Genomic DNA, 19,960 nt, shown 5'->3' with positions numbered 1-19,960 from the left:
ATTCGTCCTCTTGGGGTCTTAACCCCAGCGACACGACAATATTATTGCGATTTGACTGACCTGTCAATTTGCAAGTGCTTTGAAGCCATATTTGGCAGTGTATTTTTGGTTCGGGAAAGGTTGGGGGAAAAAAAGAGTTAGCTCAAACGCAGTCAGAATGTCACAGATGTTGGATAGAGTGGTGTCGAAGAAAGAGCGCTATCAGAGTGAAAGAGTTGGAGAAGGAGTTGCCAAAAGAGCAATAGAATTAGAATACCTTTGAAGATGCACCACATGAGCAAGAAAATAGAATACCGTATATCGCTGCTGAAGAAAGCACCATCAGAGTGAGAGCATGAACGGGTGGAGTGGGCGTGCTATCTTTATGTTAGCAGCATTGGATTAACTTTGGAATTTGGCCTGGGCGTCGGCAGTAACTCACATACTTTTTGCAAAACTTTTCAGTATTAAGCATCCACCAGTTAATTCCAGCAACTGGGAGAAGCACCTTGTAACATCCATCTAAGGGACGACATACTTTGTGATGCTCTGACTGTGCAGCACCAATCCTTTTATGGTTTACAGTCAGGCCGAGAATCAAATCCAGACTAAACAGCTCAGAGGCAAGTGTACCAACTCTAACATTCTGTGGGTTGCAAGCACGCACGCATGCACACACATTTGTGTGAACAGCACATCAAACGCTGCCTCTGCCCGCAGACAAATAAATATCTGTAACGTCAATGACCCGGTAGTTGAAGCTACAGTGATTGGTCTATGGGCATAAGTGGAACATGATGTTCTGTTCACCCACTGGACCCGCTGAGCACAAAGGGCACACAAGTCAGAGCATTAATTTGCATTACTATTTCCTGAAAGTCCTTACAATTAACTATTCGACTGCTTGTGTTACTGTCAATATCAATGGTAGTCATTGATCATGTTGTGGAAGTTATGCCTTGGTGTACCATTGCCATCACTAGTAGGATACTAGTTTTTACATTGAACAAAAGTCATGGTCTGTACATGATGCACATGTGATTCCTGCCTGATATCGCAGAGTTCCACGGAGAACTGTTTGTGCCTCAGGAATGCTGTAGAGCTGACAATAATGTAAGCTGTCACGGTTTGGCACACCTTCAAGATTCAAGCCTGGCCAGAAACATACTGGCTGTGCCGCATCAACAATCTTGCCCCCTGAAGATATCTCAATGCACTGTAAAATAAGAAATGGGACAAGATGTTGATAAATGTTCTTCAAATGAGAAAGACAGATTATGGGCTGCTATAAAGTACTTAAAAAAGTGAAGACACTAGGTAGCCATTTATTTTACCACACACTTACCTACTCTTATTAGTAAACTAACAGGAAGTATCTCCAAAAAGTCACATCTAATTAATTCCAGGAAGAGAATTAAGACAAAGCTGCTTCAGTGCAACCGCCTCACCACAGGAATCAGTGTACCATGGGCAGGAAGAGGGGTAGAATAATTGAAGACGAGATGGGATGAATCTGTGCATGAGAGAGGGGGAAGGTTTATATGGAAGAATTCCAAGGCTAAATAAACATCAGGGGTAGTAGATATGGGAGACCAGTCCTGAAGAGAGATGGCTGCTTGCAGTCCCAGCCAATCTGCTTGAGTTAAATTCCAGACTGGCCTGCACTGAGTCAGCGCTCTGAGAATAGTCAGGAAGATGTTGACTTTCACAAGCATATGATCAGATGAACCAATTGGAGCAGAGGAAGAGCAGCAGACATTTGCAGGAAAGTTAGTTATCACAAAGTCCAGAAGGGAGGATTTGCCATTGGTCGAAATCCAGGTTGGAAAATTCACAGATTGAGTCAGTCCTGTGGATTCACAGAAGTCCTTTGCTGAAGAGCCATGGCTGCTGGGAGAGGTACCAACACCCAGCCAAGTTGCATGGTGACAATTGAAATCGCCACATACGAGGAAGAGAGAGTTGTGATGAGTGGTTAAAAGTTAAAAGTTTGTCCATGCTGTCTGAAAGAGAGTTATAGATGGAGTTGTCGCTGTTAGGAGGATGGTACAACACACAGATGAACAGGAAGTGGGAGCGGAGGGGACGTCGCAGCCAAAGGTACTCCTGAGGGTTGGGATGTGGAAAGTCAGTACAAAAGCAGTAGGAATTTGAGGCTGGTGGAGGAGCTACAACACCGAATGGACCAGCAAATAATGATAAAGACAGTGGAAATGTGGGGGAGGGTGGTAAGAGCAGGGTGGAGCGACAGGATAGAAGGAGACTTGGATAAAGAAAGGACATAAGGATGAAGGCGAGCAAGGTGAGAGAAGTAGGAAACAGGGCGTGAACAAGCTGGATACAGGCACAAACTCTCAAACTCAAAAGTAGAACGAAAAACTGGTGAAGAAGCAGAAATGGCATAAATATACGAATTTACCCATTTCAAAAAATAATGTCCTAAAGATGCTTCCAATCAAAATATTAATCAGGATTCCTCACAGCAGTAATACTCTATTTCAATCAATACTGCTGATGTACAAAAGTTTCAAATAAAGGGCATACAGTTAGAAACCAATGTCAATCTCTTTCACCCTCTACAAGAACTGCTGAAATTAGAGCCAAAGGTCTTGCTGCTTCAGTTTTTTTTGATACTAAGTTGAGGCTCGTATCAGAGCTAACACATATAACATACCATAAAGGGAGCGGGAGACAAAATTGTCGTTGAGAATGGAGCACAAATCAACAAATCATAAAAAATGTGAAAGGTATAACATTAAGACAGGACATACAGTTAAAATGCAAATTCCAGATCACCATGATCAATTTTGACCAACACATTTGTACTCAAACAAAACTTGACAAAAACGACAATTTGAAAAAAAATGTACATTTTGTTAATTATTTTCTCCATATTCTCATAATAAAGGTTTGTTGAAGATTTGATGTTTAAAGTTCAAATAGTAACATGTTATGGCCTACACGCACCATGGAGCTCGATGGTAAATAAATAAATAAACACGTAAGCGATTTTAAAAATAGGCCATCGTATGCTGGACGCGCTGCGGCGAGGCTAATATGAGCTATTTATAGTTACTATGACTTTGCTCTTTCACATTTTGAGCAAATTTAATTATTATCTCAGTATTCTCATCAAAACGTTTTTTTGAAAATTTTATGACAAAAGCTCAAATGGTGTAAAAAAAAAAAGATATGGTCTGGACGCACGCGCGTGCACGCACACACACACACACACACACACACACACACACACACGCACACACCCACACGCACACCCACACACACACGCACACACGATTGCAAAATCCCGTCTTCCGCCCCGTGGGGGGACGGGTTAACTCCAAAAATAAAACGTGTGATGTTTTTGCTCGTGCAGACCACCTGACCATCTCGTAGATAACTGGCGGAGGTGAGGACATTGCCGATGGCACCTTCAGGGTTCCAGCTGAATTTGTAACGAAGTGGGTTATTAGTGAACTCGGGGGCTGGCAAGCCACCACAATAAGACACCAATGATTCCACCTGTTGGTAATAAGGAGGAGAATTAGCAAGGACAGTGTGCTTTAGAAATCATGAATATACAGTCACGTGAAAAAGTAAGTACACCCCATGTAAAGTTTTGACTTTTTCAACATATTTCAACATACAGCTACTTGATCTTCATTTCAACAATATTGATAGATAAAGGTGATATAATATAACAAATATCATGAAACATTTACATTTTGTAGTCCATTGATAATTTAAATAAACATAAATGCAAATTTCGCATGTGGAAAAAGTAAGTACACCCTTGGCTCTAGTAGGTGGTATTGCCCCCTTTGGCAGAAACAACCTCAAGTAGGCGTTTCTTATAACTGTCTACCAGTCTCTGACATCGACTGGGAGAAATTTTTTCCCACTCCTCCATGCAAAATTATTTCAGCTGTGCGATGTTTGAGGGGTTTCTTGCATGCACAGCTCGTTTCAAATCCCCCCACAACATCTCGATGGGATTTAGATCCGGGCTTTGACTTGGCCATTCCAGAACCCTCCATTTCTTTCTTTTCAGCCATTCCTTGGTGGATTTACTGCTATGTTTAGGGTCATTGTCATGTTGCAAGGTGCACCTTCGGTTGAGCTTCAACTTTCCGACAGATGGCCTCACATTATCCTCAAGCACCCTCTGGTACAATGAAGAATTCATAGCAGATTCTATGATGGTGAGCTGCCCAGGCCCTGATGCAACAAAGCTGCCCCAAACCACAATATTTCCACCACCATGCTTTACAGTTGGTATCAGGTTCTTGTGGTGAAATGCTGTCTTTGGTTTTCGCCAAACATGTCTTCTGGTACTGTGGCCGAATAGCTCCACTTTTGACTCATCTGTCCAGAGCACATTGTTCCAGAAGTGCTGGTCTTTGCCTTGGTGTTCATTGGCAAACTTTAGTCTTGCCCTGATGTTCTTTCTGGACAGCAAAGGTTTCCTCCTGGTACACCTCCCATGTAGATCAAATTTGTGCAGCCTCTTTCTAATGGTAGACTCGTGCACTTTCACATCAATAGTGGCAAGAGCTACCTGTAGGTCCCGTGATGACATTCTGGGGTTCTTAGAGACTTCTTTCAGCGTCTTGCGGTCTGCTCTCGGGCTGAACTTGCTGGGGCGGCCTGGCCTGAACAAGTTGGCAGTTGTTTGGAATCTTCTCCACTTGTAGATGATCTTCCGGACAGTCGATTGATTGATTTCAAATTGTTTGGAGATATTTATAAATCCCTTCGCAGACTCGTAGGCATCTATAACCTTCTTTCTGAAGGCATCAGAGAGCTCTTTTGATCTAGGCATGGTGACGCCGCACACTTCAACAACAAAAAGCAAACCAAACTAAATGTCTGAGGTTTAAATAAGACAGGTTCCTCCAAGATCCTCTCTAACGATGTTCTAATCATTTGCACCTGAGCTGGTGCACCTGATTCTAATTTTAGGTATTCGAAGTAGTGATAAATGTAGGGGGTACTTACTTTTTCCAGATGCGAAATTTGCATTTATGTTCATTTAAATGAAACAATGGACTACAAAATGTAAATGTTTCATGATATTTGTTATATTATATCACCTTTATCTGTCAATATTGTTGAAATGAAGATCAAATAGCTGCATGTTGAAATATGTTGAAAAAGTCAAAGCTTTACATGGGGTGTACTTACTTTTTCACGTGACTGTAGGTGAAGGTTTTTTAAAAATAATACTTTACATTCTGTGAAACGTTAAAATGATTACTAGCTTATTTTAAATGATTAAATTAATCTTACATTAAATGATTTAATCTTGTTTGTTTCCCGAAGCCAGGTGTTGGCTTAGTGGTTTGGGTGCCGGCTTGAGATCCTACGATCCTGTGTTCGAATCCTGGTCGATCGCTGAATTAACGCCAGGGGGGTTGACTCAGCCTGTCATCCTTCCGAGGTCGGCAAATTGAGCACCAGCTTGCTGGGATAAATGCTCATGTTGCCATAAAAACATTGCCTCAAAAAGGGAACCATGAAGATTGTCATGGGGCCCACAAGGCTAACCCCTGCTCTAGCAGGGAAAAATGGCCTTAAAAAGGGAATTATTTTTTTGTTAGTTTCCCAAGTATTCCCCATTTTCTCCCAATTCAAGTTCACGTCACTTTAACTCTTAATCCATGACCCTCCCTTCCATTCCACATTACAAAAATCGACCCCAAAAAAAGAACACCAACAACAACCTGAACTAGACATGGCTCAAGGCTCACTGATATATTCCAAAATAAACAAGCAAAAAATACCGAAATCCTCCTTCAGCTTTCAAAGTACAAACCAGACACTTATTTTGCATGGGGAGAGTTCATTCTGTTTCACACATCCTACATATTGTTACGTTCGAGGGAGTACATACGAGGTAGAAGATAAGTTAGCATGGTCTACATATTCGCATAGGTTTGAAAATTATTCTGTAATCAGGGACCAGTTAGAGTGAATAATTGTGATGTTCTAATCTCTAATGTATGCCGTGAGAGGGGCAGAGTTGACATAGACATTAGGTACAAGGTAGCACAGTGTTATTCAATTTTGTCCTCTCTGTGAACCAGGCGGGGCACCAGGCATTGGAAAGAGAGGGGTGCACTTTGGATGTGTCGGCAGCCCATGTTTGAGTTGATGACCTTCTCCCACACTCGTGGCTTTCCCTCTGGTTAATATGCGTAGGTCACAGCGTCATTCATTACAAGGACCCTTGAGTATGCGTACTCCATTGTCGCACTGCAAGGTGTCGCATCACTGGTTTGGGTGGTGCCACCGATGACACCGCATCTGTGTGGCATCACCTCAGAGGAGGAATGTGCTGAACCATGAGCAAAGAAAGTTGAGAGGAGTGGGGTGTGGCCAGAGGTGAGTGAATAAAAGCCTGCACACACGCTGTTCAATCTCTTCGCTTCTCGCTTGGGCTTCACTTTTTCCGCTATCTGCATGTAGCTAGCTTTTCTCTTGAGCCACTCTTCTGGCGCTCTTGTCACTCTGCTCTCTGCTCTCTGCTGTCTAGTCCCCACTGGACACTTCACCTTTCCGCTGGGTGCCATGGTTGTGGGCTGGTCTGTACTGCTTGCTACTTCATGCTGTGGACTGGAGACCTATACACCATTGAGCTATTTTGATCGTTGTTACTGGTATCCTTTGAAAGACCCCGCTCCTCCCCCATTGTGCATGAATGATTGTGTGTTCATGACGCCATAGGTTATACTCATGTATTAAGGGACTCCATTGGTTCTGTTTTTGTATCAGCTTAGTTCGTGACGCCATATACATATTTTATTATTGTATCAGCTTACTTCCAAGAATCAGCAAGGTCATGGAATCCATCATCACAGTTGATATGAAATCCTTATTTTTATCCAACAACCTCATCGCAGATCACCAATTTGGTGTCAGGCCATGTCACTCTACCTTGGACACACTGCTTCTACTTACACAACAATAGATAGAGGCCCTCAATCTCAGACATGATATCAGGGCCATCTCTCTGGACATATCTCGTGCTTTTGATACAGTCTGGCATCCTGCCTTGCTCTCCAAACTACAACCTGAAAATTTTACACATCAGCCTACAACCTTAAATTTTAATCAAAAAGAAGGAGGTTAGAGCGATGCAAATTCACTTCATGGGAAATGAAGCCTCATACACCCACACTGATTTTGTCGTAGATTTATGATCAACACAAAACTACTTTGTCGTCCTGCCTTTGGATGCTTAGTCAAGTGCAAGTGGAAAGATCACAGTCGAGGAAAACGTGGATGATGGAAAGCTGGTACCAGTGCAATCCACACACCGAACCTGGCCATAGCAGATGATGCAGACGATCTCCTGTGGCTGCACCAAGGGCTGCAACACAAACTGCTCATGTGGGAAGAAGAACATTCCCTGTTATATGAGCTGCTGCTGTCGGGGATCGAAAAAGAAGTGCAGCCGTGCCCACTACACTGTCACCTTTGACAGCAGCAGTGAATCAGAAAGTGATAACTAACAGAAATACGTCTTCTAATGTTACGTTCACAAACAAAACAATTAAATTCAGGATTGAGCGTGCATTTTGAACTATTCTTTAATGTTTTGCCCCAAAATATGCCTTGATATTCAGATGTAAATGGTTGAGGGAGTAATCATTTATTTATGATATATTTGGTTTGTTAGAATTAAGTTTTTCCTTCATCATTGCTCAAGGAACACGGATAAACCATAATGGCTGATCGCTGCTGAAGGCGCCGTATTCGCGTAGAGGGTCATGTTGTTTAGAGGCTTCCTACAGATTTTCAGTAGCTTGTTGGAAAGGTTGTCCATATACATTTTGTTCCTAGATATATATAGATATGATTTTTGGCAGCCAACCTTTCACAGCACGCCATGTCTGTTTTCCGAAAAATAACTGGTTTGGCCCCCTGGGTAATTGTAAGATGTCTTACAAGAAGGTTTCCTCTAATTTCTGGTAAAACATGATGTACACAGTTATATAGGACTACCTGCAACAAAAAAAATATGGAATGTCGATTGTGCCACTCGGGTTCTCTAGGAGCCCAAGAGCCAAACCGCTTGCAGGCACAACGGATGGAATCACCAGAATGTTGATAAAGGAATGCTAACCGCAGTGGGAAGCCAGGAGAAGCTGATGTTTTGTTAACCCTTCATTGGAGCAGAAGAGGGAGATGGGATAGGGGAAAGGGTTGACTTAGGGTGGGAGTGAGTCAAACATGCATGCGTCAAAACCAGGTCAGGGATCAGCGTGCACTTGGCTGGAATGACCCCAGTTTGGCACTTCAGGAAGTGGAAGGTCACGGTTAACAAGAACACAATAAAATGAAAATACGAGGAAGCAATAATATATTGCATTACATCAACAAGTGGCCAGAGGTAAAAGAAGTGATGAGAAGAGAGAAGTGGAAAAGAGTGAGTAAAATGGGTGAGTAAAAGGAAAGGAACATTTCCAGCAATCATGGTGGTTTTGATGTGATTATACAGACAAAGGAAATGGAAATAGATTTGGGGCTCTGCACACGTACCGTACCACCACGCTGCCTGGCAGAGTGAATGCTGCTCAGGGCCAAAATGTGATCAATTCCTGGGTCCAACCCCACCTCGTTCAGCAATGTGATGCCAGCAGCCTGCGCACTACATCACACGTACAACTTATCCTCAAAACTAATTTCCAAAATATAAAACGAATTTCCAAAAAGTAAAACCAATTTCCAAAATATAAAACGAATTTCCAAAAAGTAAAACCAATATCCAAAAAATAAAACCAATTTCCAAAAAATAAACCTAATTTCCAAAATATAATACCGATTTCCAAAAAATAAAGTTAATTTCCAAAATATAAAACCAATATCCAAAGAATGAAGCTAATTTACAAAATATAACACCAATTTCCCCCAAAAAGCTAATTTTCAAAATGAAAAACCAATATCCAAAGAATAAAGCTAATTTACAAAATATAAAACCGATTTCCCCCCAAAAAGATAATTTCTAAAATGAAAAACCAACATCCAAAGAATAAAGCTAATTTACAAAATATAAAACCGATTTCCCCCAAAAAAGGTAATTTCCAAAATGAAAAACCAATATCCAAAGAATAAAGCTAATTTCCAAAATATAAAACCGATTTCCAAAACATAAAGCTAATTTCCAAAATATAAAACCGATTTCCAAAACATAAAGCTAATTTCCAAAATATAAAACCGATTTCCAAAACTAATTTCCAAATTTCCAAAAAACAAAAGCTAATTTCCAAAATGTAAAACCGATTTCCAAAAAATAAAGCTAATTTCCAAAATATAAAACCGATTTCCAAAACATAAAGCTAATTTCCAAAATGTAAAACCGATTTCCAAAAAATAAAGCTAATTTCCAAAATATAAAACCGATTTCCAAAAAATAAAGCTAATTTCCAAAATATAAAACCGATTTCCAAAACATAAAGCTAATTTCAAAAATGTAAAACCGATTTCCAAAAAATAAAGCTAATTTCCAAAATATAAAACCAATATCCAAAACATAAAGCTAATTTCCAAAATATAAAACAGATTTCCCACAAAAAAGCTAATTTCCAAAATATAAAACCAATATCCAAAACATAAAGCTAATTTCCAAAATATAAAACCGATTTCCAAAAAATAAAGCTAATTTCCAAAATGAAAAACCAATATCCAAAGAATAAAGCTAATTTCCAAAATATAAAACCAATATCCAAAGGATGAGGCTAATTTCCAAAATGAAAAACCAATATCTAAAGAATAAAGCTAATTTCCAAAATATAAAACCAATATCCAAAACATAAAGCTAATTTCCAAAATATAAAACCAATATCCAAAACATAAAGCTAATTTCCAAAATATAAAACCAATATCCAAAACATAAAGCTAATTTCCAAAATATAAAACCGATTTCCAAAAAATAAAGCTAATTTCCAAAATGAAAAACCAATATCCAAAAAATAAAGCTAATTTCCAAAATATAAAACCAATATCCAAAACATAAAGCTAATTTCCAAAATATAAAACCGATTTCCAAAAAATAAAGCTAATTTCCAAAATATAAAACCAATATCCAAAGGATGAGGTTAATTTCCAAAATATAAAACCAATATCCAAAGGATGAGGCTAATTTCCAAAATGAAAAACCAATATCTAAAGAATAAAGCTAATTTCCAAAATATAAAACCAATATCCAAAGGATGAGGCTAATTTCCAAAATGAAAAACCAATATCTAAAGAATAAAGCTAATTTCCAAAATATAAAACCAATATCCAAAGGATGAGGCTAATTTCCAAAATGAAAAACCAATATCTAAAGAATAAAGCTAATTTCCAAAATATAAAACCAATATCCAAAACATAAAGCTAATTTCCAAAATATAAAACCGATTTCCAAAAAATAAAGCTAATTTCCAAAATGAAAAACCAATATCCAAAGAATAAAGCTAATTTCCAAAATATAAAACCAATATCCAAAGGATGAGGCTAATTTCCAAAATGAAAAACCAATATCTAAAGAATAAAGCTAATTTCCAAAATATAAAACCAATATCCAAAACATAAAGCTAATTTCCAAAATATAAAACCAATATCCAAAGGATGAGGCTAATTTCCAAAATGAAAAACCAATATCTAAAGAATGAAGCTAATTTCCAAAATATAAAACCAATATCCAAAACATAAAGCTAATTTCCAAAATATAAAACCAATATCCAAAACATAAAGCTAATTTCCAAAATATAAAACCAATATCCAAAGGATGAAGCTAATTTCCAAAATGAAAAACCAATATCTAAAGAATAAAGCTAATTTCCAAAATATAAAACCAATATCCAAAACATAAAGCTAATTTCCAAAATATAAAACCAATATCCAAAACATAAAGCTAATTTCCAAAATATAAAACCAATATCCAAAGGATGAAGCTAATTTCCAAAATGAAAAACCAATATCTAAAGAATAAAGCTAATTTCCAAAATATAAAACCAATATCCAAAACATAAAGCTAATTTCCAAAATATAAAACCGATTTCCAAAAAATAAAGCTAATTTCCAAAATATAAAACCAATATCCAAAGGATGAAGCTAATTTCCAAAATGAAAAACCAATATCCAAAACATAAAGCTAATTTCCAAAATATAAAACCGATTTCCAAAAAATAAAGCTAATTTACAAAATATAAAACCAATATCCAAAGGATGAGGCTAATTTCCAAAATGAAAAACCAATATCTAAAGAATGAAGCTAATTTCCAAAATGAAAAACCAATATCCAAAGGATGAGGCTAATTTCCAAAATGAAAAACCAATATCTAAAGAATAAAGCTAATTTCCAAAATATAAAACCAATATCCAAAACATAAAGCTAATTTCCAAAATATAAAACCAATATCCAAAGGATGAGGCTAATTTCCAAAATATAAAACCAATATCCAAAACATAAAGCTAATTTCCAAAATATAAAACCAATATCCAAAAAATAAAGCTAATTTCCAAAATATAAAACCAATATCCAAAGGATGAGGCTAATTTCCAAAATGAAAAACCAATATCTAAAGAATAAAGCTAATTTCCAAAATATAAAACCAATATCCAAAACATAAAGCTAATTTCCAAAATATAAAACCGATTTCCAAAAAATAAAGCTAATTTCCAAAATGAAAAACCGATTTCCAAAACATAAAGCTAATTTCCAAAATATAAAACCAATATCCAAAAAATAAAGCTAATTTCCAAAATATAAAACCAATATCCAAAGAATAAAGCTAATTTCCAAAATATAAAACCAATATCCAAAGGATGAGGCTAATTTCCTAAATGAAAAACCAATATCTAAAGAATAAAGCTAATTTCCAAAATATAAAACCAATATCCAAAACATAAAGCTAATTTCCAAAATATAAAACCAATATCCAAAACATAAAGCTAATTTCCAAAATATAAAACCAATATCCAAAACATAAAGCTAATTTCCAAAATATAAAACCGATTTCCAAAAAATAAAGCTAATTTCCAAAATGAAAAACCAATATCCAAAAAATAAAGCTAATTTCCAAAATATAAAACCAATATCCAAAGGATGAGGCTAATTTCCAAAATGAAAAACCAATATCTAAAGAATAAAGCTAATTTCCAAAATATAAAACCAATATCCAAAACATAAAGCTAATTTCCAAAATATAAAACCAATATCCAAAACATAAAGCTAATTTCCAAAATATAAAACCGATTTCCAAAGAATAAAGCTAATTTCCAAAATATAAAACCAATATCCAAAGAATAAAGCTAATTTCCAAAATATAAAACCAATTTCCAAAGAATAAAGCTAATTTCCAAAATATAAAACCAATATCCAAAACATAAAGCTAATTTCCAAAATATAAAACCGATTTCCAAAAAATAAAGCTAATTTCCAAAATGAAAAACCAATATCCAAAGAATAAAGCTAATTTCCACAATATAAAACCAATATCCAAAGGATGAAGCTAATTTCCAAAATATAAAACCAATATCCAAAGGATGAAGCTAATTTCCAAAATGAAAAACCAATATCTAAAGAATAAAGCTAATTTCCAAAATATAAAACCAATATCCAAAAAAAGAAAGATAATTTCCAAAATATAAAACCAATATCCAAAGAATAAAGCTAATTTCCAAAATATAAAACCAATATCCAAAGGATGAAGCTAATTTCCAAAATGAAAAACCAATATCCAAAACATAAAGCTAATTTCCAAAATATAAAACCGATTTCCAAAAAATAAAGCTAATTTCCAAAATGAAAAACCAATATCCAAAGAATAAAGCTAATTTCCAAAATATAAAACCAATATCCAAAGGATGAAGCTAATTTCCAAAATATAAAACCAATATCCAAAGGATGAAGCTAATTTCCAAAATGAAAAACCAATATCTAAAGAATAAAGCTAATTTCCAAAATATAAAACCAATATCCAAAGAATAAAGCTAATTTCCAAAATATAAAACCAATATCCAAAGAATAAAGCTAATTTCCAAAATGAAAAACCAATATCCAAAGGATGAAGCTAATTTCCAAAATATAAAACCAATATCCAAAGGATGAAGCTAATTTCCAAAATGAAAAACCAATATCCAAAGGATGAGGCTAATTTCCAAAATGAAAAACCAATATCTAAAGAATAAAGCTAATTTCCAAAATATAAAACCAATATCCAAAAAAAGAAAGATAATTTCCAAAATATAAAACCAATATCCAAAAAAAGAAAGATAATTTCCAAAGAATAAAGCTTATTTCCAAAATATAAAACCAATATCCAAAAAAAGAAAGATAATTTCCAAAATATAAAACCAATATCCAAAAAAAGAAAGATAATTTCCAAAGAATAAAGCTTATTTCCAAAATATAAAACCAATATCCAAAAAAAGAAAGATAATTTCCAAAGAATAAAGCTTATTTCCAAAATATAAAACCAATATCCAAAGAATAAAGCTTATTTCCAAAATGAAAAACCAATATCCAAAGAATAAAGCTAATTTCCAAAATGAAAAACCAATATCCAAAGGATGAAGCTAATTTCCAAAATATAAAACCAATATCCAAAGGATGAAGCTAATTTCCAAAATATAAAACCAATATCCAAAGGATGAGGCTAATTTCCAAAATGAAAAACCAATATCTAAAGAATAAAGCTAATTTCCAAAATATAAAACCAATATCCAAAAAAAGAAAGATAATTTCCAAAATATAAAACCAATATCCAAAAAAAGAAAGATAATTTCCAAAGAATAAAGCTTATTTCCAAAATATAAAACCAATATCCAAAAAAGAAAGATAATTTCCAAAATATAAAACCAATATCCAAAAAAAGAAAGATAATTTCCAAAGAATAAAGCTTATTTCCAAAATATAAAACCAATATCCAAAAAAAGAAAGATAATTTCCAAAGAATAAAGCTTATTTCCAAAATATAAAACCAATATCCAAAGAATAAAGCTTATTTCCAAAATATAAAACCAATATCCAAAGGATGAAGCTAATTTCCAAAATATAAAACCAATATCCAAAGGATGAAGCTAATTTCCAAAATGAAAAACCAATATCCAAAGAATAAAGCTAATTTCCAAAATATAAAACCAATATCCAAAGAATAAAGCTTATTTCCAAAATATAAAACCAATATCCAAAGAATAAAGCTTATTTCCAAAATATAAAACCAATATCCAAAGGATGAAGCTAATTTCCAAAATGAAAAACCAATATCCAAAGAATAAAGCTAATTTCCAAAATATAAAACCAATATCCAAAGAATAAAGCATATTTCCAAAATGAAAAACCAATATCCAAAGAATAAAGCTTATTTCCAAAATATAAAACCAATATCCAAAGAATAAAGCTTATTTCCAAAATATAAAACCAATATCCAAAGAATAAAGCTAATTTCCAAAATATAAAACCAATATCCAAAGAATAAAGCTTATTTCCAAAATGAAAAACCAATATCCAAAAAAAGAAAGATAATTTCCAAAATATAAATCCAATATCCAAAAAAAGAAAGATAATTTCCAAAGAATAAAGCTTATTTCCAAAATATAAAACCAATATCCAAAAAAAGAAAGCTAATTTCAAAAGAATAAAGCTAATTTCCAAAATGAAAAACCAATATCCAAAGAATAAAGCTAATTTCCAAAATATAAAACCAATATCCAAAGAATAAAGCTTATTTCCAAAATATAAAACCAATATCCAAAGAATAAAGCTTATTTCCAAAATATAAAACCAATATCCAAAGAATAAAGCTAATTTCCAAAATATAAAACCAATATCCAAAGAATAAAGCTAATTTCCAAAATATAAAACCGATTTCCAAAACATAAAGCTAATTTCCAAAATGTAAAACCGATTTCCAAAAAATAAAGCTAATTTCCAAAATATAAAACCGATTTCCAAAAAATAAAGCTAATTTCCAAAATATAAAACCGATTTCCAAAACATAAAGCTAATTTCAAAAATGTAAAACCGATTTCCAAAAAATAAAGCTAATTTCCAAAATATAAAACCAATATCCAAAACATAAAGCTAATTTCCAAAATATAAAACAGATTTCCCCCAAAAAAGCTAATTTCCAAAATATAAAACCAATATCCAAAACATAAAGCTAATTTCCAAAATATAAAACCGATTTCCAAAAAATAAAGCTAATTTCCAAAATATAAAACCAATATCCAAAGGATGAGATTAATTTCCAAAATATAAAACCAATATCCAAAGGATGAGGCTAATTTCCAAAATGAAAAACCAATATCTAAAGAATAAAGCTAATTTCCAAAATATAAAACCAATATCCAAAACATAAAGCTAATTTCCAAAATATAAAACCGATTTCCAAAAAATAAAGCTAATTTCCAAGATGAAAAACCAATATCCAAAGAATAAAGCTAATTTCCAAAATATAAAACCAATATCCAAAGGATGAGGCTAATTTCCAAAATGAAAAAACCAATATCTAAAGAATAAAGCTAATTTCCAAAATATAAAACCAATATCCAAAGAATGAGGCTAATTTCCAAAATGAAAAACCAATATCTAAAGAATAAAGCTAATTTCCAAAATATAAAACCAATATCCAAAACATAAAGCTAATTTCCAAAATATAAAACCGATTTCCAAAAAATAAAGCTAATTTCCAAAATGAAAAACCAATATCCAAAGAATAAAGCTAATTTCCAAAATATAAAACCAATATCCAAAGGATGAGGCTAATTTCCAAAATGAAAAACCAATATCTAAAGAATAAAGCTAATTTCCAAAATATAAAACCAATATCCAAAACATAAAGCTAATTTCCAAAATATAAAACCAATATCCAAAACATAAAGCTAATTTCCAAAATATAAAACCAATATCCAAAGGATGAGGCTAATTTCCAAAATGAAAAACCAATATCTAAAGAATAAAGCTAATTTCCAAAATATAAAACCAATATCCAAAACATAAAGCTAATTTCCAAAATATAAAACCAATATCCAAAACATAAAGCTAATTTCCAAAATATAAAACCAATATCCAAAACATAAAGCTAATTTCCAAAATATAAAACCGATTTCCAAAAAATAAAGCTAATTTCCAAAATGAAAAACCAATATCCAAAAAATAAAGCTAATTTCCAAAATATAAAACCAATATCCAAAGGATGAGGCTAATTTCCAAAATGAAAAACCAATATCTAAAGAATAAAGCTAATTTCCAAAATATAAAACCAATATCCAAAACATAAAGCTAATTTCCAAAATATAAAACCAATATCCAAAACATAAAGCTAATTTCCAAAATATAAAACCGATTTCCAAAGAATAAAGCTAATTTCCAAAATATAAAACCAATATCCAAAGAATAAAGCTAATTTCCAAAATATAAAACCGATTTCCAAAGAATAAAGCTAATTTCCAAAATATAAAACCAATATCCAAAACATAAAGCTAATTTCCAAAATATAAAACCGATTTCCAAAAAATAAAGCTAATTTCCAAAATGAAAAACCAATATCCAAAGAATAAAGCTAATTTCCACAATATAAAACCAATATCCAAAGGATGAAGCTAATTTCCAAAATATAAAACCAATATCCAAAGGATGAAGCTAATTTCCAAAATGAAAAACCAATATCTAAAGAATAAAGCTAATTTCCAAAATATAAAACCAATATCCAAAAAAAGAAAGATAATTTCCAAAATATAAAACCAATATCCAAAGAATAAAGCTAATTTCCAAAATATAAAACCAATATCCAAAGGATGAAGCTAATTTCCAAAATGAAAAACCAATATCCAAAACATAAAGCTAATTTCTAAAATATAAAACCGATTTCCAAAAAATAAAGCTAATTTCCAAAATGAAAAACCAATATCCAAAGAATAAAGCTAATTTCCAAAATATAAAACCAATATCCAAAGGATGAAGCTAATTTCCAAAATATAAAACCAATATCCAAAGGATGAAGCTAATTTCCAAAATGAAAAACCAATATCTAAAGAATAAAGCTAATTTCCAAAATATAAAACCAATATCCAAAGAATAAAGCTAATTTCCAAAATATAAAACCAATATCCAAAGGATGAAGCTAATTTCCAAAATGAAAAACCAATATCCAAAGGATGAAGCTAATTTCCAAAATATAAAACCAATATCCAAAGGATGAGGCTAATTTCCAAAATGAAAAACCAATATCTAAAGAATAAAGCTAATTTCCAAAATATAAAACCAATATCCAAAAAAAGAAAGATAATTTCCAAAATATAAAACCAATATCCAAAAAAAGAAAGATAATTTCCAAAGAATAAAGCTTATTTCCAAAATATAAAACCAATATCCAAAAAAAGAAAGATAATTTCCAAAATATAAAACCAATATCCAAAAAAAGAAAGATAATTTCCAAAGAATAAAGCTTATTTCCAAAATATAAAACCAATATCCAAAAAAAGAAAGATAATTTCCAAAGAATAAAGCTTATTTCCAAAATATAAAACCAATATCCAAAGAATAAAGCTTCTTTCCAAAATATAAAACCAATATCCAAAGGATGAAGCTAATTTCCAAAATATAAAACCAATATCCAAAGGATGAAGCTAATTTCCAAAATGAAAAACCAATATCCAAAGAATAAAGCTAATTTCCAAAATATAAAACCAATATCCAAAGAATAAAGCTTATTTCCAAAATATAAAACCAATATCCAAAGAATAAAGCTTATTTCCAAAATATAAAACCAATATCCAAAGGATGAAGCTAATTTCCAAAATGAAAAACCAATATCCAAAGAATAAAGCTAATTTCCAAAATATAAAACCAATATCCAAAGAATAAAGCTTATTTCCAAAATGAAAAACCAATATCCAAAGAATAAAGCTTATTTCCAAAATATAAAACCAATATCCAAAGAATAAAGCTTATTTCCAAAATATAAAACCAATATCCAAAGAATAAAGCTAATTTCCAAAATATAAAACCAATATCCAAAAAAAGAAAGATAATTTCCAAAATATAAAACCAATATCCAAAAAAAGAAAGATAATTTCCAAAGAATAAAGCTTATTTCCAAAATATAAAACCAATATCCAAAAAAAGAAAGATAATTTCCAAAGAATAAAGCTAATTTCCAAAATGAAAAACCAATATCCAAAGAATAAAGCTAATTTCCAAAATATAAAACCAATATCCAAAGAATAAAGCTTATTTCCAAAATATAAAACCAATATCCAAAGAATAAAGCTTATTTCCAAAATATAAAACCAATATCCAAAGAATAAAGCTAATTTCCAAAATATAAAACCAATATCCAAAGAATAAAGCTAATTTCCAAAATATAAAACCGATTTCCAAAACATAAAGCTAATTTCCAAAATGTAAAACCGATTTCCAAAAAATAAAGCTAATTTCCAAAATATAAAACCGATTTCCAAAAAATAAAGCTAATTTCCAAAATATAAAACCGATTTCCAAAACATAAAGCTAATTTCAAAAATGTAAAACCGATTTCCAAAAAATAAAGCTAATTTCCAAAATATAAAACCAATATCCAAAACATAAAGCTAATTTCCAAAATATAAAACAGATTTCCCCCAAAAAAGCTAATTTCCAAAATATAAAACCAATATCCAAAACATAAAGCTAATTTCCAAAATATAAAACCGATTTCCAAAACATAAAGCTAATTTCAAAAATGTAAAACCGATTTCCAAAAAATAAAGCTAATTTCCAAAATATAAAACCAATATCCAAAACATAAAGCTAATTTCCAAAATATAAAACAGATTTCCCCCAAAAAAGCTAATTTCCAAAATATAAAACCAATATCCAAAACATAAAGCTAATTTCCAAAATATAAAACCGATTTCCAAAAAATAAAGCTAATTTCCAAAATATAAAACCAATATCCAAAGGATGAGATTAATTTCCAAAATATAAAACCAATATCCAAAGGATGAGGCTAATTTCCAAAATGAAAAACCAATATCTAAAGAATAAAGCTAATTTCCAAAATATAAAACCAATATCCAAAGGATGAGGCTAATTTCCAAAATGAAAAACCAATATCTAAAGAATAAAGCTAATTTCCAAAATATAAAACCAATATCCAAAGGATGAGGCTAATTTCCAAAATGAAAAACCAATATCTAAAGAATAAAGCTAATTTCCAAAATATAAAACCAATATCCAAAACATAAAGCTAATTTCCAAAATATAAAACCGATTTCCAAAAAATAAAGCTAATTTCCAAGATGAAAAACCAATATCCAAAGAATAAAGCTAATTTCCAAAATATAAAACCAATATCCAAAGGATGAGGCTAATTTCCAAAATGAAAAACCAATATCTAAAGAATAAAGCTAATTTCCAAAATATAAAACCAATATCCAAAACACAAAGCTAATTTCCAAAATATAAAACCAATATCCAAAACATAAAGCTAATTTCCAAAATATAAAACCAATATCCAAAGGATGAGGCTAATTTCCAAAATGAAAAACCAATATCTAAAGAATAAAGCTAATTTCCAAAATATAAAACCAATATCCAAAGGATGAGGCTAATTTCCAAAATGAAAAACCAATATCTAAAGAATAAAGCTAATTTCCAAAATATAAAACCAATATCCAAAGGATGAGGCTAATTTCCAAAATGAAAAACCAATATCTAAAGAATAAAGCTAATTTCCAAAATATAAAACCAATATCCAAAGGATGAGGCTAATTTCCAAAATGAAAAACCAATATCTAAAGAATGAAGCTAATTTCCAAAATATAAAACCAATATCCAAAGGATGAGGCTAATTTCCAAAATGAAAAACCAATATCTAAAGAATAAAGCTAATTTCCAAAATATAAAACCAATATCCAAAGAATGAGGCTAATTTCCAAAATGAAAAACCAATATCTAAAGAATAAAGCTAATTTCCAAAATATAAAACCAATATCCAAAACATAAAGC

At 32.2% G+C, this 19,960-nt stretch overlaps 1 protein-coding gene across 6 annotated transcripts in view; it reads right to left on the bottom strand.

The window, feature by feature from the left end:
* The window catches only part of LOC137436882 (alpha-aminoadipic semialdehyde synthase, mitochondrial), a 248,802-nt gene that overhangs the window by 102,760 nt on the left and 126,082 nt on the right, over window positions 1-19,960 (bottom strand). For all 6 annotated transcript variants that reach the window (XM_078787110.1, XM_068131086.2, XM_078787111.1 and 3 more), the window contains 3 exons: window positions 8,524-8,632; window positions 3,361-3,501; window positions 1,028-1,195 (listed from right to left, as the gene is read on the bottom strand). In XM_078787110.1, the coding sequence (XP_078643236.1) occupies window positions 1,028-1,195; window positions 3,361-3,501; window positions 8,524-8,632 (418 nt within the window). The remainder of the gene's footprint in view (window positions 1-1,027; window positions 1,196-3,360; window positions 3,502-8,523; window positions 8,633-19,960) is intronic.

This window comes from Myxine glutinosa, chromosome 11 (genome assembly GCF_964187855.1).
Source record: "Myxine glutinosa chromosome 11, kmMyxGlut1.1, whole genome shotgun sequence".
Lineage (NCBI taxonomy): Eukaryota > Metazoa > Chordata > Myxini > Myxiniformes > Myxinidae > Myxine > Myxine glutinosa.
Note: the sequence above shows the minus strand (reverse complement) of the source record. Positions and strands in the feature narration are given on the sequence as shown.